This window comes from Athalia rosae, chromosome 4 (genome assembly GCF_917208135.1).
Source record: "Athalia rosae chromosome 4, iyAthRosa1.1, whole genome shotgun sequence".
In the NCBI taxonomy this organism is placed as follows: domain Eukaryota; kingdom Metazoa; phylum Arthropoda; class Insecta; order Hymenoptera; family Athaliidae; genus Athalia; species Athalia rosae.
Window position 1 is genome coordinate 400,179 of NC_064029.1, and position 27,141 is coordinate 427,319.

The window sequence follows — 27,141 nt, forward strand, 5'->3', positions numbered from 1 at the left end:
GAATTCTTCACTCCATGAGGCGATGTGGCGGGCTCCGCGAACGCAGCCGTCGATATTCGAAAGTTCATCGCCACGTCGTATTCGAAACCTACCCAAACGTATGCCGATTCGCGCTACTTTTATTATAGTTACGTATCATTACCCCTTCGGCCTATGTTTTCGACACTCGTCGAATGGGTTTATTTTATTCCCCAATTACATTTCAGTACAATTGTTGGAAAGCCGATTATTTCAACGTAACGATACATTATGTCGACTGGGAACAAATCGGAATAAAGGCGTGCAATCCAGTCAAAATCCGTTCTCTTTCATTACAGCACCTGCTCTAAAACGTCTCAATTGTGACGACAATGTGGCAACGTTATTCCGCATGTAGTTGTCGGGATGAAAATTTATACCATTGTCTTTGGAAATATCAAGACCATCGAGGCTCCCTTTCAATATCTCCTCTGTCCTCGGCAGAGGCTGGTTTTTCAATTTCTTCACCAGCGACCTTGTGGTACGAATTTGATTTTTCGTTTCACGTTTTTTGCGATGAAATATTTTCACCGCAAAATAATAAATCAGCTCCACCAAACTCACAATCGATCCTCCCAAACACAAGCCGAAAATTCCGCCAAAGGATGCTGAAAATTGGATAAATTGTTGGGAAGGTGCATCGGGACCTCACCGTCTATCGTTATTCGGATCATCGCTTGTAACTTATACTCACCGAACAGTCCATCCCACGTCAGCAGAATGTCCTTACGATACTTGAGGCACGTGATGTCACGGAAATAAACGTTCATCAGGCTGAGGTTTCGAATATCCAAGCCGTAGCTGTAATATTCACTATCACCGTGACGTAATGAACATTAAAACACCAATTTACAACAACCATGCACGAGCATACATGCTATGAATAATAACGAAGGATTCTTCCAATTTATAGTCACCTATAACCGGTAGACAAATCACCCGCTGAATTCTTCAAATAGAAGAATTTCATCTGAATTATTCCGATAGAAATTTGTCCGCAATACAAGGACGGTCGTGATTATACGTAACTTGTTTAATTTGACACGGCACAATCCACAAAAACCGACCAAGCCTCGTAGATGGGCGACAAAAAAAAGAGACACAGAAAAGCGAAAATGTACGATAATTTTTGTAGTTGCCGATGTGGCCGAATATTTAGTTTTCGGTATATCAGCTGCACACATCGAACGACGAACGCTACCAAATTGTACGGTCGGATTTCGGAATTCGCAATGTATCGCATACGGTAAAATGACAGAATTACTCACAGCATCGGAGCGTCGTACTTGATCCGTTTTATATTGGCGGTTTCCGAGCTCAGAGAGTACCATTTATCGCTGCACTGCGGTAGACAGTAGCATTCCGCATCGTCCACCGTTTTATTTTCAACCTCCATATCTATCGGCGTTTGCAGGCTCGACAGAACTCCTACAAGCAAGGGGAACATTAACGCTCTCGGAGTTCGGATCGACCCCTTAAGCGCGAAGGAAATCATCTTACGTCTGTACAATCGCATACACTTGACGTCCGTCAAGTCGCAGGTCCTAGCGTTCGCGACTGCCAGTGAAACCAGAGTAAAAATATCAATCCGAACGAACTACACCAGTGTGTAGGGAAATTTCACCGTTGCATAATTTCGGAACTTACAAACGTTTGGATAGTAAAACGGCACGCAGTTGCACAAGCTCAAAATGTGATCAATCCTGCATTCGGTGACGCACGTCTGATAACTGTACTGCTCCGTCGATCCTAATTTCGCCTGGCGATGTTCGTTCGTGAAACATAACAAATACTAAATGCATATCAAATATACCTATGGTGGCGATTGCGATCGACGACCTCGTAATTATCAAAGTCCTTTGGCGGTGATCAAATTTACGAATAAAGTAGCTACGTCGAAGCAATGAAGTGTAGGTAAAGTTAGAGAAAATGAAACATCACCTCGCCATCGAACCAGCATTGCCTTTGATCGATGGAGAGAGCCCGGATGTTTTCCACGCTCTGGATGATGGTGCCGGTTATGGCGATGTCGACCTCCTTCCCCGGCTCCGCCATGGTCGAAAGAAGCGATATTTCCGGGTAATCTTCCGGGTCGTGAATTAATACCGAAGCACCGATGTACGGTCGCGTCGCGCCCCCGTAGAAATGCCCTTCCAAATCGAAGACCACCGACAATCCAACGTCTCTACCAGACCCGGCGACCATCTGTTAAAAAAAACGCACCAACAGTGTACAGGGTTCAAGATCTAGGAGAGCGTACATGCGTATGTGAAAATAACGCCATCGAGGTCGTCTCGTACCTGAATTTCGTCGACTCCCGGAGCCCAGTCCGAAGTGTCGGCGAACGGAATGGAATCACTTTCTTGCGATACCGGTGCTTTGGTGCTTTCGGACTTTCTGTAACATGGATATACATCGGAGTCGGAATCACTACGATTGAACAATAATCTCGACGAAAATAGCGTGCGTAAGATGTTGCGCTCAAATTTCATTGATTAGAAATAAGTGACGAAACGAACTGCGAACAAATAATGCAACTTATAACACGAGCATAATGTGCTACAAACACGTACCCTGCAGCATCATCCCAGGGTATATCGTTCTCTCTGAAAAAGTTTCGAACGATTAATTTGAACTATTGGATTAGCTTGGGACACTGGATTGTCTACCACACGATATTCAAGTCTCGACTGTCGATGATTTCGATGATTTTGTACATTGTACAAGCAATGAAAATAACTCAATCTCGAAGTTTGACACACGAGAGAACCGGGCAAATAGTGGACAACTTTGCTGACGACTGTAAGTACGTGTAAAATTTATTTTGAAATATTTTTTCGTCGCAAAACTCAGCGACGGTGCTGTAAGAGCACAAAGTGATTTCCGAAAATTCAAGAATTTCTATTGTAAAGATGTTGGAGCGAAAGGATAGTGTCGAAAGAGAATCGAAACACACAGATGCGGAATAATGAGATAAAAATTGAAAACAGAAAGGTTTTGAACCAATTATTTTTCCTATTCTACGGTGCCCGCTTTGCCCTTGTCTCCCCTGTACCGAACGTATAACACAAGCGACGTACAATTTAGCTGAATTCCTTTTTTCGTATATCAACGATTCAAATATCGAGGAACGTCGAGCATGCGAATGAATATAACAAGTGGATAATTGGTATGAAGAACTTACATCTTGAAATCAGCGAAAAGGGCGTGATAATTGAAGGCACAGCAAAAACCTTCGATCGATTTTATCGTCTGAAACATCTTGGAACAGTTATAAAGGTGCCCCAACCAGGCACATCTGACCAGCAACTTGTCGCAGGGCTGCATGAGCTGTGAATTGAAAAATGTAATTCCGCCCTATTTCGAAGCGCGGCGGGAGGAAGGTGGAAAAAAAAAAAAAATTATCGATCGGAGGGAATATATCCGTCACAACGTGCCCGATGCACGTAGGCGTCGCGGAATCATTAGTTACGCTTCACAGTTTTACGAACAAATGGTTCAACTTTCAGCGACGCTTGAAAAGCACGATTCGTACAGACGCATCGAAACGGAGTGATTGAATATTCAAGCGCCAACTTTCGACACGGCGAATCTCGGGCATCAAAGCGTCGTCAACCCTCTCCGAGAGAAAGTTTGTTTGTCTTACTCCGTTCCCCGGTATAAATGTATATCTGTGTACGTGCGTACGTAGGTACGCATAACGGGGTGCGGAACGGTGTCAGATTTGCACAGGCATATCGTAACCACTCCGAGCACCTGCCAATTTACCCGCGCTGTCCCCGTACGCGTGGCATTTTTTTCATCTTTTTCTCAAGGGATCGAGCAAAAATCATTGAAACGGATTCCCCACTCACCAGGTGCATCAGATCCTCGATGGAAAGTCCGAGAGCAGCCAACGCCGCCATACCAGGAGCCACGTCGACGCTTATGTACTCGGGCCGAATCAATTTCGGAAGAGATTGAAAAAAATTTTCAATTTCCGTGTCGTTTAAACCCAAATTCTCGCTGTTTTTAAATCGAAAGCTATCAGTCGAATGAAAACACTTGAGTACATTTAGCTGGAATAAGCCGGTTGACTCACAAATCTCGCCTCAACTTTTTCATTTTAGGTAGATAAATCTTGTTGAAATTACAAATAGTGACGGATGGGAAGGCCAGTTCCCATATCGGGTGACTGGTCGTATCTATAGTGGTCACCGTTGGAGTCTGTTGAAAACGTTGCCATACCAAACACATCAGTATTATACTCACGACGATTCCCATCGTACACACCTGAAACGCATCTACTTTCGACACCGGATAGAATAATCAAAGTCACAAAATTTCGCGGTAAACTGTTACGTATTTCATACCAGCATCCATACGAAGCGCTCGATTAAAGTCGAGTCAGGAGAAATGATGTACTTGAAACCGTGAAGGCTGGTCTCGTGAAAATACGCCCGCGTTTCCCGTCGAAGTGCTCGGAGTGCTCGACGAAGGCGAATCTTCGAGCAAGGTCCGGGTCGTCGCCAAACTGCGGAGGTGAAACGATCGAAGATCCAAAACAGTCGAATAACCGCATCGAAAACGCACGAATGTTTTTTTTATCGATCACCGCCAATCCACCGGGGGTGGGAACGTGAGGTAGAAATTTACTACATTTTTTCTATCGGCATCCCTCGATACTCACCGTTCGTTCTTGGCCAAACACGACGAGTATTGGGCAAGCCTGATTCCATTTCGCGACGATGTCGGATGCGTCGAGAGTGCCGAGTCGGCGATCGTTCACCCAGGACGTTTTCACCGCAGCTAGACCGCAATAACGAAAAATATGTTACACCTCATTTTCCGATGAAAAGTGTCGCGCAAAGAGAAAAAGAATACAAAAATTGCACGACTCGTAAATGAGTGTGACGTTGTACGGATGCCACGTGAACATGCTCTGATACTAACTGACAATGAGCATCGATTGATCGGCTCCAAAATGTTTCTGCGCACTTAATTTTCGCGTGTCGTTAATCGGGAACCCGTCATAAATTCTGCGTAATTACAGGATGTATCCTCCGAACAAATACACCCACTGTAAAGATCAGGCAATGCGTTACATCGGTCGTCGTGTAGATGTAAGACTGCAATTATCGCGATAATTTAATCCAATCGCGATTCAACCGATCGGACGAGGACAGGCGTATTTCCTACTGCCATTAGCGAGTGAACTAATTGGATTTTAAAGGTAGCTTGTCATTTGTCAAAGGGACCGGTGATCGATCAGTCGCATCCTCCGGATAGGTACACGCGGTCGCGTCATTCCCTTTGATACCGCTCACGTATCAAAATTTACCCAACGTTTATAAGTTCAATTTAAGCCGATCCCCCATCGTTTCGTCACCGTAACCAATCATCGGCAGATTATTATTCGCGCGATGTACGGGGCGCTCTGGCGAAGTAGTAATCTTTTTTTTTTCAACGGAATATTGCGAAAACGTACGCGCGGATAGTCCAATAGAAATAGCGTAGGCGAACGGTACGGAGATGCGGTGTAAAAATATTACCTTTTATTTTCGGCTTCGATAATATTGCAGCTATCTCGGTGTAACCCTCGCCGATTCAGTTACGGAGGGAATCTAACCACGTCGAAGTCGCAAGAGGATCGGCGAACACCGAATCTCATGATAAATTCAAATCGAATAACGTGACAGCCAGCAATTTCGTTGATTCGAAACGAATACCTGTCCGTTGAAATATTCAGACGCTGTAATGTCACGATTCGATTGAGCCAATTTAATAAAACTTTTCAATATATTCAGTTGAAAAGTAATTAATGAGGTTTTAGTCGTGATAAAACTCTTTCATTTTCCTAATTCTTTCAAAATAAATTCACCTTTTCCCATTGAAACGAAGTTATTTTTCACTGGAAATTAGCGTGATTCGCTCACGCGGACATCGAGTCCAATCGTCGAAATGAGTCGACGATGTATGCGCTCAAGAGCAATTCATTATAGAGCATATCGGAGAAGTGACTACGCTCCTCGTACGACAATATTGACCATCTCTGCAAACATCGTCTAAATCTCGTCTCAATATCAATTTTCGTCATGTTTTTTTGCGCATCTGCCCCGCAGTGTTTCAACCACCTACAAGATTTTTATTCGGTTCTGCGGTCCGTCTCACCGTGACATTGGAAAAATTTAAATAAAAAATTACGACTTCACGTTTCGCTCGTGGATACAAAATCACAGTTTGAGGTACGACGAGTGGAAACATATCAAAATTATTTCCTATTTTCCGCGATTCCTCGGTCGAAGAGTCGCGACCTGAACTTTCAATAGTGCTTGTGGTATTTTATTGTTTGTTCTTTTCTCCGACGCTATAATATAGATATAGATGCGATACCTCGGTGCGATGAAAACCAACGTTACCCAAGGTGGAACGGACGAGAGAAACAACGAGAGAGACGGATAGGTAATATATTTTATCATACCCGAGCCGGGTCTGGGGTCCTTTCGAGACCTGAGTAAAGAAATACGTCGTTTGTATAATAGAAAATAACATATAAATCACCTAATGGCGTTCGATATCATGCCCCGGCGAATAGGCGAATGCATACATCGCCGATTTAATAACCTAATCGACTTTGGCGATCCGAGTCAGCCTCGACGTACGTGCGCTAATTCTTTGGCGGGGCAGAAAAATTAAAAGACTTTTTCCGTTCCAATGTAATAACGACAAAGTTTAAACATCTTCGGAGACGCGGCGTCTCCTTTTCAACCGCGACGAGTTATTACAATCCAGTAACAAGAATATCGGATCGTATGCCTGCGCAAGGAATCCCTTTGTTCCGCTTTAATTGCGGACGATCGGTTATAATTGCCAACGGTTAAAATAATCGCCCTTGCGCGGCGGCATCGTGGCGACATCGGCTCGACTAACGCTGGGATCACCGTAGCCGCGCGGCTGACCCGTGGCATGCGTTACTACTTGATGCCGGGCGGCTGACACGCTGACTGACTCTACTGGGAATGTCTGGCGAGCGCGAACGACGCCGATCAACCGTGTACCTCCTCACAAATTCCCTCGACTTTGAACGCTCGACCAAAAATACGTAGATTTCTCGTTTTCGGGTTATCAATTATGCAGATTTGACACTATTATCGAGAGGCACCTTCGATCAATTCGAACGTTCGTCGATGTCAAATCTCTCCCCTGATTCGTTACGAAGAAATATTCTACGCGTACGCGATGGATGGGAAATTGCCGGTTTTTTAGCCCTGAGCCCTGCTAATTGGAGGAACAATCTACGGGCAATCGAAATTCAAAGATATTTTCAGGTGAATCGCCGATAGGTCGTAGGAAACCCTGGCGATACCTTCCCTGTGTTTACCGAAATATACAGCGAATCCGTTATAGGAGTACGGTACCGCGTAGCGCACACGTAGAATTAACTGTGCGAGCTTCGATGATTCGTCAGACGACTGAAATTCGACTGTAAGGGGCGAAACGTGCTTTAATTCACCCCAATCGGAGATGGTTAGAAATCAATGGAATCGAGCGAATAAAAATACCATCGCTGGTGGACGGAAGACGTTATTGTCGGATGCACGCAGCGCGTACATCGAAAACTATCAAGTACTCGTTTTGCACTCTCCCGTGCCACCATGTGCAGGTCCAGGGTGGTCCAAAATGACGCTTGCGCAGATTTTACGATATCGGAGATGGAGCGCGGGGAATCTGCTTTCCGACGTCCGGAGCGAAATCCTGAAAGACGGACACACTCTTCCCAAACCTTGTGCCGAAGAGGACCCACCCGGATTAACCCTTCTTCGTACCGAGCTTGTTGCCAAATTCATCCCTGTTGAGGAGATAATTTTTCTTGTTCCAAAGAGTTGTACAGTCTTCCACCCTTTCGCTAGGCAATCGTAGAGTCTGTAAATGTTCGAAACCGTCACAGACGATGGTCCTGTGATTTTTAACGTGCCACGTATTGTGAAATCTGTGAAACTTTTTACACCCTACGATTCCAAATAATTGTTTCGTCGGTTCGTCGTCTACAAGCGTGTAAAGTAAGGTGAGTCGGCGCCGACTTGTTGAATCATTTCACGAGAGGACGGAGAGAAAAGAAAATGAACCGAATCTTCGTTACTTTCTATCGATGGAATGAAAAGATTTGAGAAAAATTTGTATGCGATATAAAATTTCTCATCACTCTTTCTTGCGACTCTTTTCTTCTCTACTTTTCTGCGAGTGACGAACGTTTTTTGATATTTTATACGATGAAATAAATCTCGGAGCGTTTAAAACTTCTAACAATGGGAATATTTTTTTGTTTCTAATTTTCTTTTTTCGGCGCAGCATACGACTCGTGATTTGTTCGCGGATGATAAAAGAGTTTCGGTTCTCATTCGGGATAAGTATAAGCCTAATATACGCTTCGAAAAGTTTTTCGTGCGCCTTCGGTTCAAGTTGGAGAATATTTTTGACGCGAAAACACCATAGATTCATTTAACAGCCCGTTACACCGAATTCAAATAATCAGACCGCGTTTTAAATCGGGCGAAGAAAGTAATCGAGTTATCCGATTCGGTCGAACTATTCGAATGAATTGATACGAAATGCTTTTATTCCAGAAACGAACTTTCTATCAATTATACATACATATAGGTGTACGGATACTAATGGAGAACAAAGTACAGCTGTACGAAAAATAAAAAGACCGAACAATGTTTCTGGAATGGAAAAAAGTTCTATCGCAGTTACAAGGTTGTCGCGGTATTGAAACTGTCGTAATTTAATTTGAATTCGATTACGGAAACCGGAAAAATAAAAAAAAAAAAAAACGATAATTCGATAATCGAGAGCGTACGTAGAGGACGTGTATCGCGTACGTACGTATGTATATTATAAATATCGAGCGACTAAAAATTGTATAAGGTGATCGCATTGTGGAGTTTTCAAACTTTTTTACTCACGTCAGATCACTTTTCATAACTCAATTTACTGGCAAAGCTTTTTATCTAACTATCCCGAGGATAACGTAATCGCGATGAGAAACGAGGATGAATCAGGTACACAAGACCGTTGTAAGAATTACGCGTAGCTACAGCCGCGCGTAGAAAGGATAACGAGCCAATTACAGAAGCTGCCGTTGGTTTCACGGATAAATATTCCGCCATTGAAATGCCGGCGCTGAAGAAAAATATAATAAGCTTGAAAAGAAAATTCAAGTTTGATTATCTTTCTCGGACGCCGTAATTTCCCAACGACTCATTTTTGTTACTCTTCTGAGCGTGAAACGTACGCGTGACGTAGTCAGCGATGCATCGAAAATGCGAAGGGTCGAGGTACTTTTCGCAGACTTCGGAACGCTGGCGCTGCGACCGTCGAACGATAAAATATAAAGGGAAGACTTACAATCGGAGGAAGAGAGAGACGCGAGACTGCATTTCGTTTTCCATCCCACACGCGCCACGTACAGCAGGAGTAATGGCATTTGCACCGACTCAATTTCCCCCATTCAACCTCCGTCCTTCGCGGAGAGGGTGCACCTACCCGTAACGTAACGTTTGCTCGTCCGCGCCTCGCCAGGTGATTCCAGAGCTCGAGATCGGCGATGATCCACCGAAACTTGTCATCTCAACTTCGAGCTTTCAATTAGCGTCAAGTAGGTCGAAATAGCCGACGAATGCCGAATTAACCACGGCGAAATTCCCCTCTAGTTTGGACGGCAACGAACGGAATATTACTCTTGAAATAATCACGCGATCGAATTCCTCGCCAAACGAATTTCCGTGTTCCAACGAATATCGTAGGGCGTTTTTTTATCAGAGGTGCGTCATTCGCGGAAAAGCAAAAGCTGTCTGCGGAATATCCACGTAATTTCCGTTCTGAAATTTATGACGACCCCGACCTTCTTGATTTGCGAGCTCAAAGTCGCCGCAGATCTGCCGTGGCTACTGCGGGTACGATTCGGTCACGAGTCGTCAATTTCCTTCCTTCCTCTCGAAGAGCCTCGAAAATGTACAGCTTTCGTATCGAACGGTTACCGACTCGGCTGCACGACGCTACGCAATCGAGTACGCAAAATTTAGAAATACAAGACGGTACGCACGCTGGTATCGGAAAATAAATCAGTTGCGCTCCGATCACCCAGAAGATTTCGAAAAAAAAAAAAAAAAGACCACGTTAAAATAAACTTTGAGAATTTCAGGAACCGAGAAATTCTAATTAAATCAATTCCACCGCCGCTCTCGCTACCAAAAGTTCGTATAACCGAAGCAATGGTGTTTTTCAAGTCTTCCTGATCGAAATCGATCGAGTGTAATCTTGCCGAATTACTCTCGAACAAATTTAGCGATCGAAAAAACAATCCCATCTGAATTTATGAATCGACGAAAACGTGACGCAAGAGCACGGAATAGATTTCTTCCACTTTCACCACTGCGTTTGTATAATTCATATATCTGGTGAACCACGTCGACCCAGTGAGAGATTCGATAATTAAATAATAGGGGTACAAAAGAGGAAAAGAGAAGAAAAAAAAAAAAAAAAAATACCAAACTCCCTCACGGAGCGACGCTAAAAAGTAATTGGAAGCGGAGCAATGTCAAATTCTTCCACCTGTCGCGACGCTTTTCAGGGGCTCGTCCCCGGAACTCCTTGGATAAAATGTGGCTAGGGTCGACGGTCGCTTGTACTAAAAGTTTTGTGAGTTTAATACTTGCGAACATTATTGCGGTTTGGCGGACGATAAATATTCGCGTCGGTCGATTCGTATTCATTTTAAGATGGGCCACAGGGGTATTCGCGGGGATGGGAGACGATAGCGAATGTTCAGGGATCGCTTATTTCGACGACACTCTTTCCACTTCGACGAGGTCCCCACGGGCAGGAGATTTTCAGGGATAAAGGACTTAGTAGGGTCGGAGAATTGTGAGTTCCTTTTTTTTGTCTCTGTCCTCCGCTTGGTCGAACCTCGAAATGTAAACCTCCGTGCGTATTATACGTGTGTCGTATATTCGGTTATGTGGGACTTTCACACGCGGAATCGACCGTGCCCATTTCGAGAGAAAATACTTCGGAATCATCCGCGTTGGTGTTTTCGAATTATGTTTCGCGCAAGATTGAATATTCCCTCTCCTTCGACGGAATATCGCAAAGAAACTCTCGAGTTCGACGAAAGCTCGGGTAAATCAACGTCCGTTGCACCCGGGGTGAGGTTACTATATCCGTACAACTAAGCTCAAGTGTTCGATGCATGGTAGACGTAATAGTAACAATAATGTACAAATTACGCTTCGCTACAAAGTCACGTAGGTCAAAACGTTGAAACCAGGTAGACGAGAAACGAGAACCACGGAATTGGTAATCCAACCAACGGCGTCGACTTTCCACACTTTTTCTGGCTTTAATTACAAACGAAGAACAGAAATTACAATTACTCCCGATAATCCGTTGTTGAGAGATTCTTCGTTAGTTTTCTGCTACAGATCCCTCACCGGTTCGCTCCGAATTGCCGCGAGTTCGAACCCTTCGTCACGCAGATACGAATCCTCCTGTCAACTTTGCGTTACACACACCTTACCGCTCGTCGGATTTACATTTCGTCGCCACTCGAATAAACACCGAATTTTCATTTTATTTGGAGAGAAAAAACCAAAAAAAAAAAATAACTTTTCGTTCGTTAGTCTCTGCGAGACCGGTTGAAAAGACGCACCGCGCAGGTGAGTCAATAGTTTTCACGAAAATTGTCGAACTTGGACAAAAAGAAAGATCGATCTCTGACAAGGTTCGGAGAGGAATAATTTCTTCATTTTTATTTTGTTTCAGGATAATGGGAGAATCCGATCAAGATAAATTCATACTGGAGCAAAGGGAACGATGCGACAGGTTGTTGAGTGAAACTATCGGTAAGCCACTCGAATGTAGAAAATAATCAACGACGGATACCCACGTCTCGCGTTAATTGACCCCGCGGAAGCCGATCGCTATTAAAAATTACGATACAGAATTCAATTATGTCTTTGGCAGCTGCGAAATTCGACGAGAAAATATGAGAGCAGAGTTATATTTCGCGTAGCAAGTCACCCTACGTAAGATTTAGGCTCGAACCCTGTTGCTTCGCGACGGGGTTATTAGATTCCATCCCTGAATGTAAATATAGGAATTTGGTGACACAAAATTCCGTGACATTCGCGCGATTGCGTCTGTGTTGCTCGATTACACCAAGCACAGATGTGGTCGGCAAAATGAAAACGGTGACTCGAGGTTTTCACGAGTACCGACAACAGCAAAATTTTCTTTTATTCATTTATTTCTTCGTAACTTCCATTTCGGAATGGCGCGATTTTATACTCTGCTAATTACGAAGTCTCAATTTTGCGCCAAGAAATAATCACGAAAAAAGCTCAAGGAGCAAATATACGTATTTGAGGTGAAAAGATGGAAAGCGATCGAGAGCTTTTTATCGAAGATTCTTCAACGGGGTGTGCCAGAGATAGGTATTACTCTTAGGGTGAAAATATTGCTACTTTTTTACATGCCGAAGATCATCTAATCAAAGGGCAAAGTAGATCATTAAAGTTAACGATTATTGCGAACGGTAAAAATCTGGTTTTTCTATACCTCGTCGTGCTACGACTGAACCCAAATGAAATCCGATGAAATACGTTTGCATCAAACGAATGATCCTCCCAAAGTCACGAGCGTATCGGAATCCATGCAAACATCGAAGCTAATACGAGTGCGAGTAATAAAAATCACGTATTTATTATTCAACTATATCCCAGGATCATTAGCTTGATCGGATTTTCTCGCAGTGCATCACCCGTAGAAACGTCGAGTGTTTTCTACTCCCGATCAATGAAATTGTCGATTTACCCGACCCCGGCGCGAGGAGCGATATACCTAAAGCGATGATAAGTACGCACAACGTACGTACGTCGATAGGGAATTACTTAATACCCCATCGGTTATCCTTTGTTATTCTATCGAGCCAATTGGCCCGAATCATAACGGACTGACATTGGCACACCCCGGTGGATAAACTGCGAGCGCGGGCTGTGCTGTCACGTGAAGAAAAACGAGCCCCCAAATTTATAAACGACGACAAAACTTTCGCGTCTAATCAGATCGAGTGCCGGGATGACGTAGGGAAGAAAAAAAATTACCAACGGTATCGAACGTCTCGTTAACTCAGTTTGGTCCAAAAGTACTTAGATTTGCCAAACTTTTTTTCAATAACGAAGTCTCGGGAAAACGTCGTTTTCGCCCGACGCGTATTTTCCTTTTTTTCTCCCCACCCTTGTTTATTATCCATATAACTGCGACGACGAAACCTTTAACATCCTCGTTAGTATCGCGAGGAGTTTTCGATTACATTGTGAATTTATCTCTAATATCGTAAGAAATAACGATACGATTACGACAATGAAAATTATTATCGTTTCATTACAGAGCACGACGACCCAGAAAAAACGTTTTGCCCGACCGTTTTCGACGGACTACTTTGTTGGCCCCGTACGGCGGCTTCATCAACGGCAACTGCACCTTGTCCACCGCCTTCGGTTATCGGTTTCGATAATACCGCAAACGATATTGCTACAAAGTTGTGCCTCGACTCTGGGAAATGGTTCACCAACGACAAAAAAATTACATGGAGTAATTATACACTCTGCACCGCAACGCGAACGCGTTACGTAACAGCCGTCACGAATCTGGACTTGGAACTTGTTAATTATGACGGAACTGGAAATTCAACTTTGCTGAAGGCGAGGCTTCATTGACTAAATACGTTTGGAAGTTTGTCAGAATTTTCAGGGTGATTACTCGAGGAAATCGCGGTTTATTCCGAGCATGGATTCGGTAATGAAAACTCAAATTCACCGGAACTGGAATTATCGATCTTTAGCCTCCGTACGGACGAAGTTACGATATTAGAAACGGGCTGCGATTGATCCGGACGTGATCAGCGCGGACTTTGATCTCGATCTTCTTCCAAAGTTCATTATCTCACGAGCCTCGTTGCATTTTTATCCGTTCCGGCTCTTCTCTCGCGTGTACAAATTTCCTTCGTCTCGAACTCTTCCGCCTGTATCGAAGCAACGTTTGACGTACCGTCTGAAAAATGCGGTATCTTTTGACGAAAATCTTATTTCTAGAAATGGCTACCAGTCATCAAGACCGTCTCGCAGGTCGGATACGCATCCTCCTTCACGACACTCGTAATCGCTTTTGTGATATTCTCATTAATCAGGTGCGTCTAACATACGTGAAATATTATCACCGCTCTCCCGATCCTTATCCTATTCTCTCGGCAAATGAGAACCTCACGTATTTATCGTGCGCTAATTTGCACTCCCTGTCCTGGTCTCGCCGTTATTCCGGCGAAAAAAGTACGAAACAAATAAAAATGCCGAAAAAACAATGTGAAAACGATCGCCCATCTGTTTAGAAAACTGAGAAACCCGAGGAACAGACTCCACATGCATCTGTTCGTATCTTTCATCATGAGAGCGTTCATGGCGCTTCTAAAAGACTGGCTTTTTGTCGATGGAATTGGCCTTGCCTGGGACGTGATTATGGTCGATGGAAAAAGCGCGTTCATCAAGGAACACAACGTGAGCGAACGAATCTCGTTAAGAAACTCCTCGTAACAACTCCGAGGTGTAGTTCAAATCGTCTCGACAATTTCAGCCGGCTGAAAAGCGATAGCCACGTGATAAATTTTTTTTGTTTCCTCGTCAACGATTTCCTATCGACAGCGGTATCCGCATTTTCAGACGTGGATCTGCAAGACGATTACCAGTCTTTGGCAGTACTTCATCGTGGCGAACTATGCTTGGATTCTCATGGAGGGTCTCTACCTTCACAATCTGGTTTTCTTAGCACTCTGCACCGATACGACGGCCATTACTTTGTACATATTCTTGGGATGGGGTGAGATGGACAAATTTTAATCCGGACGTTAATCTCAATGCTTTCATGGTCCGCCGATTTGGAACGTTTGCAGGATTGCCGCTGATGGTGGTCATACCTTGGATAGCGGTCAGGGCGACGATGGAAGACACGTTGTGCTGGACAACGAATAACAATTCTTCACTTTTCCTCATCATTCGCATTCCAATAATGATATCCATATTGGTGAGATTTTTGACAAAGTTCAAAGCTGTGCTACGCAAACATGGCCTAACCAATTCCGAATCATTTCCAGTTCAATTTTGTTCTCTTCGTCAATATCGTTAGAGTTCTTCTGGTCAAGTTGAAGACTTCCGTTTACCTTCAACGCAAGAAAATGCGATATCGGTAAGCCCAGTGTCCGCGTAAAGCCATAAAAATTACCGGAGCACCCGACCGAAAATACACCGTCATCTTTGTTTTTGGCTCTTGCAGAAGATGGGCGAAGTCAACACTGGTCCTGGTCCCACTGTTCGGAGCACATTACACCCTCTTCTTAGGTCTTTCTTACCACAGGGATAACAGGATTGAATTACTTTGGCTCTTCTGCGACCAACTTTTTGCGTCGTTTCAAGTAAATCAAAAGTTATTTCGATAAGCTAATTGTAAATCATAGAAACTTGACTGAAAATTTTTCACTTATTTTTCAATTTGTATCCAGGGGTGTTTCGTGGCTCTCTTGTATTGCCTATTAAACGGCGAAGTTCGAGCGGAAGTTAAAAGAACGTGGAAAACTCAAAGGTCACGCCGAGGTGGTGATTCCCTGAGCTTGGCACAGCGTGACTTGCCTAAAGCCATGAATCTGAGGGCCACCTGCCATCACCACCAGCAGAGAAACAACCCCGAACATAACGTCAACAGCACTCGAGATCTCTCCGTCCGATAGTCGCTCGAAGTCTTCATTTTCACCTTCTCAATATCAAATATACTCAAATGATCCATGACACTATAAAACTTGGAACGGGGATCTTATTCCTTCCAAGAACTGGGAACATATCGATGTCACTTAATGTATTCAATATTTCAAGTTTCAATAAATGTGGCTTATAATTGAAAAAAAAAATTGAACCAATATAACGGTAGACACATCACGTCTAGTGATTAATCCAACACGTTGTTTGCTTTCGAGGAAAAAGATAGCTCTCAAAATCGGTGAATAAATCCTCCAAACCGGGGCGAGTCGAGATACAACAAGTTTTTGGTGCTCGTCGGTAGATACAGTGTTCGCAGGGGTGCAAAACTGCTCGGGGATGTAGTCGATATCCTTCGCTACCGTTGGTAACTTCTATCGCGGAAACTACCCTCCTGTGCGACCGACGAACATCCCGAATAAGAGCGCCTTTGCGGTGCTGCCACCTTTTATTACACCCCTGCTTCGTAATTCATCCCTGTGTTTCGCATTTTCCGAATTTAGCCCTGCTTGTTTTTAAAGAAGAACTCAAGGATTAGCCGGAACTCGGGAAATGCCATATGAGGATTTTCTTCCGGTCTGGAAATATTAGGATCCATTCAAAACTTGAACAAAATCGAAGAAACTTTGATTTGAAATGTATTTTTTCGGCATTGCCGTTTCATCGGTCGGGGATACCAAGTGCACTTGAACATCGAAAATGCACGTCAAAAAGGTATATTGAAAGACACAATGGCGGGATATACCAAAGACCTCGACGGTGAACGAATATTGTTATCTAGAACCAGAAGAATCGCAACATCTCCATTTTAATCCGCAGCGCGCACGTGACTTCGCAAGCTGTCACCCGAAGTAATATTGAAATATTGTTCAAGAAAGATGTGAATTATTTGGGGCTGGGATATTTTATAATTTCAACTCCGCATAAAGGATGACTCCGTCAGGACATGGTGGAAAAATGAGGTGTGAACTATCCCATGACATTTCCACCCCAAATTATACCGACGCTCTGTGATTATACGGAAGTTCGAAATGGTAGAGGAAAAAAGGGGGCTGTCCCCGGAGAGTTTTGAATATTGTTGTCCAAGTACCGAGCGACACGTGACGTCACGTGTCAAGGGTTGTTTCGTAGTTTACGCTTCCGCAATGTGGTCTTCATTGTTCGCGAATTGCATACGAAAATTAGTGGATAGGGTTTGGGGGCGAGTTCTGGTAATTCGCCCGAACGGCATATAGCTGCGGTATAAAATTTACTCCGCGAGGATTGAAATATCGCGAAAATTTTATCATCGTTGGCTGAATGAAGAATGTTTTTCACGACAAAAGACGCAAAATGTGGGCATTAGGATTCGAGGGGAACAACGGAGTTGGTGCAAGTATGGATTTCTGGTCGAGGGTGTAGCCGAGGGCGGCAGGGCAGGGCTCAGGTGTTCGTCGAGGCGCATCTGCCCGGACCATCCTGGCTTCGATAAAACTGACTCCTCTCGCTATATTCCCGAAGATGTACGTACTTTGGCCCCTTACAGTTTAAAAGTTCGAGACCGGCGAATGTACCGAAGAAAAGCTTACCTCGACCGCGGTAAAATTGGCTCGTTACGTCATCCGGCTTTCAAACTTCTCACACCTGATTCGCGCTCATTTCGTATCGGCCCTTCCCGACGTTCGCTCATTCAATAATCGACTCCGCTGTCAAAGGTCATCCGTACACCTTTCCAATTTCACTTCCTCATCCCTGAGCTCGAAGTGCAGGCCTCAAAAAAAAATAACTCTACTCAAATTGGATCGTATGCCATAGGTAACAACTGATACACGGTGTAACTTGGCGCAGCGTCAATACCTCTGCACGGTACCGGATTGAAAAAAGCAGAATGGCGAATCGAAACTGGGCGTATCTTGGGGTGTGAAACGGATGTTTTCGATTGGAGTTCGCAAGGGTAGTTACATCGAGAGGCGTGGTTTGTCTCGATGCTACCCCCGGAGTCGTCGGATCAACCCAGTCAATTTCTCGAAGAGTTGGACCGACTCGGATGCTGGGGCAGATTGAGATCTTTTCGGATGTGGAATCGCGTCAGTGGTCGGTGTCTTTGAAAATTAACCACATCGATTCGGACGAGTTTGAAAATAATCCAATATGTTTACCAGTGAGGTGTGTTCCCTCCGTGAATCGATCATCTCGCTGATCAATAACAGATTCGGGGATTAATTTTATGGACAGTGCGGAATGTATGCGTGGCTTTGAGATAAGTAAGTGCTGAGAATCGGTAAAATTCCATCAATAATTTTAAGCGTATTTGCACCGATTGCAGTGAATGAGAATCATTGCGTGACCCACAGTGACGAAAAATTGAAGTGAAAAGGCTTCAGCTACTGAAATTCATTAAATTAATGGCCCCCTTAATCGTGGACAAGGGTAACGCTTATTATGACAGAGGAATATCTTACGCTGCACGGTACAAATCATACGACGCGATCTTCTCCGTCGAGCGCGCTTCGTTTCTGAAAATCGGGTGAGTCAGCTATATCGTTACAATGATAGATATTATGTAGCCGTATAGGTACGCGTTAAGTGCATATTCGCCATCGTTACTCCAGCCATCAAATTCAGCCAATTTTTTTGCGTAAGAACCCTTAAAATTCACAGGCAGCTGCCAATCGGAAAAATTCGAATCCGTGCAGCAGAGGTACATCGGAGTTCATCCGGAATGGAATGCACCATAAAATGTAGCGATACTGTACCCGTGAAATATTAAAAGTAACGTGGGATTCGACGGGTACATACAAACTGCCGATTTACCATAAAAATCTGGGGAGATAAGACGGGGATGGGTCCGACAGCATCAATAAGTGATGGGCCAATCGAATGCATTATGTAAAATGGGGGTTTCCCGGGCAATTCGCGTGAATTATTTAGATCGAACGCGGTTGACAACGAGATCGTTTTTCGAGTCGAGTTAAAGAGATCCTTCCGAAACGAGGAAAAAAGAATTCGAGAAGAGTGACGTGGTCGTGCAAAAAATCACGGAGGGAATAGTCGAAGTGTCGAAAAAGAATCGAATCAAATCGGCACGACGGTTGACTAGGTTCTGATCTCGCGAATAACGTGAAGACCTAGGAATGGATTCTGAAATTCTCTCGAAAAGTTATAAATACAACACGTACAGCTAAGAGTCAAATATTTGCCACGTGAGTTATGGTAGTTATCGGATTAACCGTCAGCCCTTTTCTCAACCCTTGGGTACGCGGAATCCGAGCACAAAGGGTTAATAAGATAACTCTATATTTGTCTGCGAGGTCGTCGGTATTTACAACAGGTTTTCCGATGGGTTGATAGATTCGGCATACCGAGGGATTCGTAGAGATGAAAAACCAGTCGGTTCTGGTGCGCAAAAATACTTCGCTCTGTACACATTCAATGCTCCAACTAATTTGTATCGGCAATTTTTATAGCTCTTCTGTGTAGACGATGGACAGGGAAGCACTGCTGCCTATCGCTGCTTGTTGTAATCTGAATCTACAACCCAGACGCAGGTTAGTAAAAAGAAAATGAAATCGAATCCGTTTCACTTGGTAATTCGTTAATTCAATTTACTCGTCATCGTTATGTAATTACGTCGGATCATTCGCTTGCCGTTTGAATCGCCGCTGTGTAAGTGGAAGGGTTCGATCAAAGATACATTGGTTCGATTGAAACGGAATTTAACGAAAGTCGAACGAGATTCTTGAAAGCTCTCAGAGGGAGAGCCCATCCGATCAACCTCTTTTTCCGATTTTTATTATCAGGGAGAGAGAGAACGGGATGGCAAACGGTGGTCATGGAGGATTGGTCCACGGCGTCGGTCCAGGTTCGGGAACATTATCGCGTGAAGAACGTCGTAGGAGACGACGAGCCACTCAGAAATATCGCACCGCACACGCCACCAGGTAAATCCACATTTGAATTGTTCACCTGAACATCTTCAATTTTGCAAATATTTAGCAGAATCGTTCGCATTATGCACACGATAATACCAGCTCAAACGATTCAAGATATTTTTAACTTTAAACTCGGACAATCGTAAAAATACTAAAATACAGAACAGGATTTTGTTCGATTTTGGGGTGAAAAAACAATATTTTTTTTCATTGAGTTCTGTAGGCTATTCTAGTGCATTCTGATCTCAGGAATCCGAACCCACGAAAAAAATTGATCTATCTTAAAAAATGACCGAGTTATCCCCATTTTTGGCATGTTGTCGTAGACCCACTTTGAATCGTCTCAATCCATGCATGAGTCGAAATATTCGAATTTCTCAATTCACCAGCAAACCCGAGCTTGGCTGGAGTCAGCGTAGCTAGCAGCGTAACGCTTTGTTGTGGGACGTGACCTCTGCTCAGCCCCGAAGGTGACGTCTCACAACAAACCGCTACGCTGCTGGCTACCTGACTCCAGTCGAACTCGGGTTTGCTGGTGAATTGAGAAATTCGAATATTTCGACCCATGCCTGGATTGCGACGAATCCAAGTCGGTCTACGACTAAAAGCAGTCGATATGACTTATAATTTTTATGCTCCTAACAGCAAATAATTGATGATTACTCGATCGATTGCATGAGTAGATGATTTTGGCTTTCAAATTTAAATTCCTGAGCTGATTATACGTGAGATTACCCTTGGAAACCAAAAAAAAAAATCGATTTTTGAGCAAAAACTAAATCATTTTTTTAATTGGGTTTAATATACTTTTCTAACGTATTTTGACCTCAGGAATCCGAATCTGAAAGAAAAATTGATCTATCTCTGAAATTGACCGAGTTATCGCCAATTTTCAGCTTTTTGGGGTCAAAAATAAAAAATTTATTTTATATGCTAATCTTATGTAATTTGAGCTCAGGAATCCGAATCCGAAAGAAAAAATGATCCATCTGCAAAAATGACCGAGTTATCGCCGAATTATCGCATTTTTTGGCATAAATTTGAGGATATCTCGAAGGGAAAAAATCGTAGCTCAATTTGGACAACGGATTCGTGTTCCTGAGGTCAAAATACATAAGAAAAGTGCCATACGATCAATTTTAAAAAATAAAAATTTTTGGTCAAAATTTGAAAAAATCGTAAGGGGTACCCCTTGGAAAAATCTCAAATTTTGGCCAAAAATTTTTATTTTTAAAAATTGATCGTATGGCACTTTTCTTATGTATTTTGACCTCAGGAACACGAATCCGTTGTCCAAATTGAGCTACGATTTTTTCCCTTCGAGATATCCTCAAATTTATGCCAAAAATCGCGAAAAAATGGAGATAACTCGGTCATTTTTGAAGATAGATCAATTTTTCCTCCGGATTCGGATTCCTGAGCTCAAATTACATTATTATAGACTAAAAGCTCAATTTTTTATTTTTGACCCCAAAAAGCTGAAAATTGGCGATAACTCGGTCAATTTTAGAGATAGATCAATTTTTCTTTCAGATTCGGATTCCTGAGGTCAAAATACGTAAGAAAAACATATTAAATCCAATTAAAAAAAATCTTCATTTCTGGCCCAAAAATCGATTTTTTTTTTATTGGGTTTTAGATGCTATTCTCACGTATTTTTACCTCAGGAACACAAATCCGTCGGCCAAATTGAGCTACGAATGTTTTCCACCGAGATATCTCAATTTTCCTGCTCCAAAAAGCGAAAAATCGAGGATATCTCGATAGGAAAAATGCGTAGCTCAATTCGACTGACGGATTCGTGTTCCTGGGGTCAAAATACGTAAGAAAAGTGTCATACAATCGATTCTAAAAATATTTCATTTTCGGCCCAAAAATCAACTTCTCTTTCAATTGGGTTTTCGAAGGTATCCCAACGTATTTTGAGCCTATAAATCCGAATCTGATAATTAAAATAATCTTTTTATCTCACTAATTTATTTGTCGTCCCCTTATCGCTCTCCAGACCGGAAAACCTGAGATACCTCAATCAAATTAGAGACTTGTATTGTTCGTTTATTCTTAGAATTTTTTTTTTGGTTTTTCAGAGAGCGCGTGCGAGTCGAAGCTTTCAATCTGGCATTCGCTGAACTCAGAAAATTACTGCCAACGTTACCACCCGACAAAAAATTGTCAAAGATCGAAATCTTACGACTAGCGATTTGCTACATCGCTTACTTGAACCACGTCCTCGAAGCATAATCAATGTGAACCAATTCCCACGAATCGCTCATCAAGCTGATTGCGAGATTTCTCATATACTCCTCGAATCGTCAATGCATCAACTATTGCATTTTGTTTCAGTAATCATCGCGAGTCTTTCCTTCTACCGTTTTCCAGTATTCTGACTTCCGTGACTCATCGTTTGCATTCATGTGTGTTTGTTGCAAAAAATATACATATGTATAGCATAAAATCGTCTAGGTGTAGGCATGTAGAGGGCTGGATAAACAAATCCTCCTTTGTCGCCAGATAGAAATTTAAGTAGAAATATCATCGGAACATTCCTAAGAAATCAATTTTTAAGCAAATGCTTACATTTTATTTTTGTCAATTTTTTCTATCCAAGTTAATCAAATATCGATAAAGTATGGGTTACATCCTTTCGGTTGTTAGTCCTGGTTGTATTTATGCGATGTCGGTCGTTTCCATGGGGTAAACTGATAATATCGTCGGACTATACGAGGGAGTCCAATATTTTTTCTGTACATACGACATATACCTACACCATGTGGTAAATAATATTATTTTCTTTGCTAAAATTAGTGCGTTTATGTTATCACCTACGTCTTGTAAATATTGTACCTATTCAATGTTCAATCATGCGTGTACCTAACTAGTGGCTATAAATAAACGTGTAAAATTACGCCACGAAAAAGAAACCGTTACTTTTACGTCGTGATTATCACTGAGATATCGATCCGATTATTCGCGTCATAACCCTGCCGATTGTTTGTGTTAGTTTTACGTAGCGACAGAATGAAATAAGTGAAAGAGAGGTCCAGGGATTCGAATATCAGGCCTCGCATATGTCCGATAATCTCGCGGATCATTTTGAGGAATGCACCGTACAATTGGGGCGTTTGTAGGGTGGAATTTTTTGGGGTAAAGTGCACCATAGCCTGCCCAGGGTGCGATACACGATGCCATCTATATATACCCACTTTTTCCCCAGAGATCGTTCGCCTCGTACTAAAACTAAGTGAAAAAGAATGAGATTACTGGAAGGCAACTTCACGGCTGAACACCCTCTCGCGTGCAATCGATTCTTATTATTCGCCCCTTCTTTGCCCCGATCACCTACGTTTGAAAAAATTGAGCATACCCATATCGAAATTGCAACACGGAAACGATTTCGAACGGAGCACCACTCTGAGGTAACTTGAAAAAATCCTGGTTTGACTTGAAAAACGATTTTACGACGAAGGTGGAACATTTTTGTTCCCATTGTTTCCTCGACTGCACCCTACCGGTCTCCTCGGATGCACCGACGATAAATCCACGCTAAATAATCACATCGAGCTCAGCGGATAATCCCGATGTCAAAATAACTTAATCCCTGTAATATACATATATCATTCGACCCTCCTTACGTTATACCGATCCTCACCCGCTTCTTCCCCCTCTGCTTCCCCTCCTCCGATATTTGGATTTCGTGAGCGTTGGTTACATGTGTCGTGTTTTACCAACAACCCCTTGTACGATGTCAGCGCCGCGGCGCTGCGACGCCCTTCCTCGCACCCCTTGAAAATACATGCAAATTTTCTACCGTAGAAAATTACTTTTAAAGATCCACCGTGTACTTGACCGGTAGCTTTTTTTCATTTCCTCGAGGAGATCCACAGACGCGAATCTATTGGGAGAATTGAAATTATTTGTCAATCATTCGATGCGTCGAGGGGAGAAGCAGAGATAGATTCAAGCAATTTCAGAAAGTTCAGTGATACAGGCGTACGAAGGTGTGATCCTAACCGTTGGCTTGAATCGATTGAAAAATCCATTCAGTTTCGAGGGCTACACCTGTATAGCCTGATTATTCACTTGTAGAATCGAATGCGACAAAGTCGGGTGTGTGTTCTTTCGTAAGGTATAATTGACTCGTCCAATTATCCGAATTGTATGAATAATATTCCAATTTATAGAATGTCCTGTTATTTCGGCCCCCGACGCGCAAACGATAATTATCGGCGATACACTTACTCAAAGCTCAAATATTTGGTTGTACGAATGGAAGTTTCGGACGTCCTTGCGCACCGTTTATTTTTCTAATTATTAATTTCAATCGCTACTCTTGGGTACAAGCTCGTTTTTATCCTATAATCTTTCGGTGCGGTATGTGCTCGGACGGGGCTTCGTGCGTCGCTTTCGTGTCAATTAAATTAATTTACTTCGCACACACACACACGTAGCGAGAGTTGTAGCCGAGTCGTATAATATCGATAGCGAAAGTAGTCTAGTGTAAAAACGTACGCAGGGCGCGCAATGACTATTGAAAGATCCCTATCGCACACCGCGAGATCCGGTGGGTAAATAACAGTTTCATACCGTTTTCAACTCAGTTTGAGTCGATGCGAACTCGAGAGAAACTGTAAAATTCGAATAAATGAAAATGGCGTGCTATCCGGAACCGAAGAACTTCAGGCAAGCGATTATTCCGATGATTTATTTGAACTGGTTGGTTGGAATCGGTGTGTCCGTGCCGACGTCTTCCATACGATGCGTCGTGACAACGACGATTTATACCCTAACGCTGTGGGCTTTCCTTTTGTTCACGTTTTACATCGGGATTACTTCGATGGTTACTTTTTTTTCTCGCGACACTTCACCTATGGCTGTTCTGATGTACACGGCACTTATTTATACAAACGCGATCAGCGCTATGGCGGTGCCGGTGCTCGCATTGATGAGAAAAAAAGTGAGTGCCTCGTTTTATCGTTCTTTATTCGCTGTCGCGGTCTCGCGATTCCGGAGCGAGCGGCATTTCTTGCTGTGGTCAATTTCCATTTGACAGGAATTGAAGGAGTGCTTCGAAAGCTTGGACAGACTCGAGGAACCTTATTACCAAGCATCGGGTAAAGAAAAGGACTACAGGGAAATATTGAAGCCGCAATTCTACATCATAGCCACAATCTGCGCGTTGATCGTTGTAATTACTGCGACCGATTCCCTGTGGGGCGGAGAAGACGAGTCAATTTTCATAGTTGTCGCGCTGATGATAACTCTTCATCATCCATTGTTGCTCTTACTGGTCACCGATTTGACTTTCTGCATGATAATACGGTGCGTAAACCAATTGAAGAAGCTGCAGCTCTATCCGATCGTAATATATTTATTATTACCTCACGTCCATTGACTCGTCACAATTTTATCACATGAATTTAGCTATATCGGTGAACAAATTTTTCACCTCAACGCTGCCTTGCTCGCCTTGGCTGACAACGAACCTCGGACGGAACCAAAGCCCGGTATTTTTCAATTGAGAAAAGCAGTTACAACTGTTTCACCCAACGAACAAAAATCCTCCTCTTTCAATGGGTTTGCTAACAACGTAGCTGCAAACACGATAAGTAAACGACGCACGTTCAAGGCGATCCGGTGAGTGAAGTGAAAAATCCATTCTTCCCGAATTTTTCGTAGAATATTTTTGCGCGTAAATAATTGTCCGTTCCCTTTTTTCCATGTCTTCTACATCTTGTTGAAGAAAAATTCATTTCGAAATCACGAAAGTCGCTGCAAAGTTCAACCAGACGTACGGGGTGCAGAATTTGATTTCTATGGGATTATCCTTCGTTATGATAACCGGTCTACTCTATGGTATTTACGTTGCTTTCCACTTTCGAACGTCCGCCTCGCAATTGATGGAAGAGATCATTCCACCTGTTGGTTGGTGCGCGGTCTACGCGTACAAAATTTTTATGATCAGTCATACCTGTGCGTTCGTCAAGGGCGAGGTACGTCAATTATGCATACAATTATTTCGGGAGAGACGGCCAATGGCAGGAATTTTTCCATCGATGCCGAGCTATTGCGGAAATCCTTTCGTAGTGATTGTAGATAGTCATGCGAACGACAACCGCCAACCATTCGCGGTCTCTCCTTTGCGGACATCACTCCGGTGCATCGAACTAAATCCTATCGCTGATCCTGATTTCATTCCGTCTCGGTTTTCAGGCGTATAAATCGGGTCAAATAATTTACGATATTCTAGGAACAACCTCTGACAAAGAATTGCAGAAAGAGGTGAATACACTCATACGTATTTAGTCATGCATATAATCGTGCCTTGGAAAGTTCAGGTGGGATACTTATCGATCGGTTCGACTGTTTTTGATCTTTGTCTATTTTCCAAACACAGGTTCAAGAATTTTCGCTGCAACTGATTCAGAATCCGGTCCAATTTACAGCTTGTGGATTCTTCGCGCTGGACCACACCTATATTCAAGGGGTTGGTTTCCTTCGTCAAAATTGTCATCCGAGTTATACTATTATCGAAACGATCAACCATATTCCAGCGACGGCGGTACGTGCGCGTTTTATTAACAATAAGTCCTTCTTTATTTCTGTTGCACAGGCAATCGGCTCGATAACTACGTATCTGGTGATCCTTATCCAGATGAGCGATACATCTCGACAGTCGAAGGAATCAGCTCCGGCGGTTCCCGACAACAAAACCTCACCCTCAACTTATTTAGCTTAATTTTCTGCTTGTGTGTTATTCCCGCCCGATGCAAGGTGACATTTAAATCACACGAATCGAAATTCTCATCTGAGTTGAAAGCGGTTTTTGCATATTTTATGAATGATTCGTGTTCGTTATCGTTATCACGTTCGTGGAATTCTAAATCCGGGCGAGCCGAGAGTGGGAATTCAAAGTTTGCGCAGCAATCGCCAAAGGAGATACATTGTGTACATTGATAACAACCGTCGAACGACCCGCCGTTTGGACAGGTCATCGTATATCGGGCGATTCATTTTTTGAAATATTCGAGTAATTTTGTACCACATACATACCTACATTTGTGTAACAAGGCAATGAATGCCCGCGGTGAATCGAACTCGACACGCTTCATTAATCATTCACGTCGATCGATCGACTGATTAAAGGGATGATAATTTTCCAGCACTTTTTACTCTTCGTTATCTTTATTTCACCGATGTCTTCTATTTCAATGCGAATTAATCAATTTGAATTTGATCTGTTGACCGATACGGTCAACGGCTCGTTTCCAAACAATCGAAATGTCGGTAGTGGAAAATATGCTCGACACAGATGCTCGAGCAGATATAGAATTATGACCAAGTGTTTGTCGGATAATTATCCAAATGAGTTCGAT

At 43.1% G+C, this 27,141-nt stretch overlaps 4 protein-coding genes across 5 annotated transcripts; 3 read left to right on the forward strand and 1 right to left on the reverse strand.

Moving 5' to 3' along the window:
* Nucleotides 1–185: 185 nt before the first annotated feature.
* LOC105687428 lies at nt 186–4,281 on the reverse strand. The gene is made up of 11 exons (XM_048653672.1): nt 4,100–4,281; nt 3,873–4,023; nt 3,203–3,348; nt 2,789–2,879; nt 2,319–2,498; nt 1,960–2,223; nt 1,666–1,777; nt 1,519–1,575; nt 1,287–1,446; nt 713–831; nt 186–626 (listed from the first exon to the last, which is right to left on the reverse strand). The coding sequence occupies exons 1-11, from the start codon at nt 4,279–4,281 to the stop codon at nt 292–294; spliced, it is 1,797 nt and encodes a 598-aa protein (XP_048509629.1). The 3' UTR covers nt 186–291.
* A 3,879-nt stretch (nt 4,282–8,160) lies between these two features.
* Nucleotides 8,161–16,043, forward strand: LOC105687429 (secretin receptor-like). The gene is made up of 10 exons (XM_048653673.1): nt 8,161–11,714; nt 11,821–11,900; nt 13,447–13,760; nt 14,151–14,245; nt 14,444–14,609; nt 14,772–14,928; nt 15,002–15,132; nt 15,203–15,294; nt 15,382–15,520; nt 15,608–16,043. The coding sequence occupies exons 2-10, from the start codon at nt 11,825–11,827 to the stop codon at nt 15,830–15,832; spliced, it is 1,395 nt and encodes a 464-aa protein (XP_048509630.1). The 5' UTR covers nt 8,161–11,714; nt 11,821–11,824; the 3' UTR covers nt 15,833–16,043.
* Nucleotides 16,044–17,876: 1,833 nt separating this feature from the next.
* LOC105687478 (helix-loop-helix protein 1) lies at nt 17,877–23,643 on the forward strand. 2 transcript variants are annotated; one of them, XM_048653633.1, is made up of 5 exons: nt 17,877–18,100; nt 18,163–18,363; nt 19,304–19,384; nt 19,637–19,777; nt 21,856–23,643. In XM_048653633.1, exons 3-5 carry the CDS (start codon nt 19,320–19,322, stop codon nt 22,007–22,009), a joined length of 360 nt encoding a protein of 119 aa, XP_048509590.1. In that variant the 5' UTR covers nt 17,877–18,100; nt 18,163–18,363; nt 19,304–19,319; the 3' UTR covers nt 22,010–23,643. The 2 variants fall into 2 exon arrangements, with proteins under 2 accessions (XP_048509590.1, XP_048509591.1); XM_048653634.1 differs by lacking the exon at nt 18,163–18,363.
* Nucleotides 23,644–23,651: 8 nt separating this feature from the next.
* Nucleotides 23,652–26,966, forward strand: LOC105687430 (putative gustatory receptor 28b). The gene is made up of 7 exons (XM_012403086.3): nt 23,652–24,722; nt 24,819–25,087; nt 25,190–25,402; nt 25,509–25,758; nt 25,979–26,047; nt 26,163–26,252; nt 26,379–26,966. The coding sequence occupies exons 1-7, from the start codon at nt 24,411–24,413 to the stop codon at nt 26,502–26,504; spliced, it is 1,329 nt and encodes a 442-aa protein (XP_012258509.3). The 5' UTR covers nt 23,652–24,410; the 3' UTR covers nt 26,505–26,966.
* The last annotated feature ends 175 nt before the right edge of the window (nt 26,967–27,141 follow it).

What these genes read in the sequence shown, in the direction of transcription:
- LOC105687428 (XM_048653672.1), bottom strand. Translation starts at nt 4,281, where the DNA reads ATGGGAATCGTCGTGAGTATAATACTGATGTGTTTGGTATGGCAACGT. An exon ending in AGTTGTCCACTATTTGCCCG is followed by an intron (nt 2,499 to 2,788) that starts GTTCTCTCGTGT and finishes ATGAAATTTGAG; the next exon opens with CGCAACATCTTACGCACGCT. An exon ending in AATGCTGGTTCGATGGCGAG is followed by an intron (nt 1,778 to 1,959) that starts GTGATGTTTCAT and finishes GAACATCGCCAG; the next exon opens with GCGAAATTAGGATCGACGGA.
- LOC105687429 (XM_048653673.1), top strand. Translation starts at nt 11,825, where the DNA reads ATGGGAGAATCCGATCAAGATAAATTCATACTGGAGCAAAGGGAACGA. An exon ending in GAAATTCAACTTTGCTGAAG is followed by an intron (nt 13,761 to 14,150) that starts GCGAGGCTTCAT and finishes TCTTATTTCTAG; the next exon opens with AAATGGCTACCAGTCATCAA. An exon ending in GTGATATTCTCATTAATCAG is followed by an intron (nt 14,246 to 14,443) that starts GTGCGTCTAACA and finishes CCATCTGTTTAG; the next exon opens with AAAACTGAGAAACCCGAGGA.
- LOC105687478 (XM_048653633.1), top strand. Translation starts at nt 19,320, where the DNA reads ATGGACAGGGAAGCACTGCTGCCTATCGCTGCTTGTTGTAATCTGAAT. An exon ending in AATCTACAACCCAGACGCAG is followed by an intron (nt 19,385 to 19,636) that starts GTTAGTAAAAAG and finishes TTTTATTATCAG; the next exon opens with GGAGAGAGAGAACGGGATGG. An exon ending in CGCACCGCACACGCCACCAG is followed by an intron (nt 19,778 to 21,855) that starts GTAAATCCACAT and finishes TTGGTTTTTCAG; the next exon opens with AGAGCGCGTGCGAGTCGAAG.
- LOC105687430 (XM_012403086.3), top strand. Translation starts at nt 24,411, where the DNA reads ATGAAAATGGCGTGCTATCCGGAACCGAAGAACTTCAGGCAAGCGATT. An exon ending in ACAAAGAATTGCAGAAAGAG is followed by an intron (nt 26,048 to 26,162) that starts GTGAATACACTC and finishes TTCCAAACACAG; the next exon opens with GTTCAAGAATTTTCGCTGCA. An exon ending in ACCACACCTATATTCAAGGG is followed by an intron (nt 26,253 to 26,378) that starts GTTGGTTTCCTT and finishes TCTGTTGCACAG; the next exon opens with GCAATCGGCTCGATAACTAC.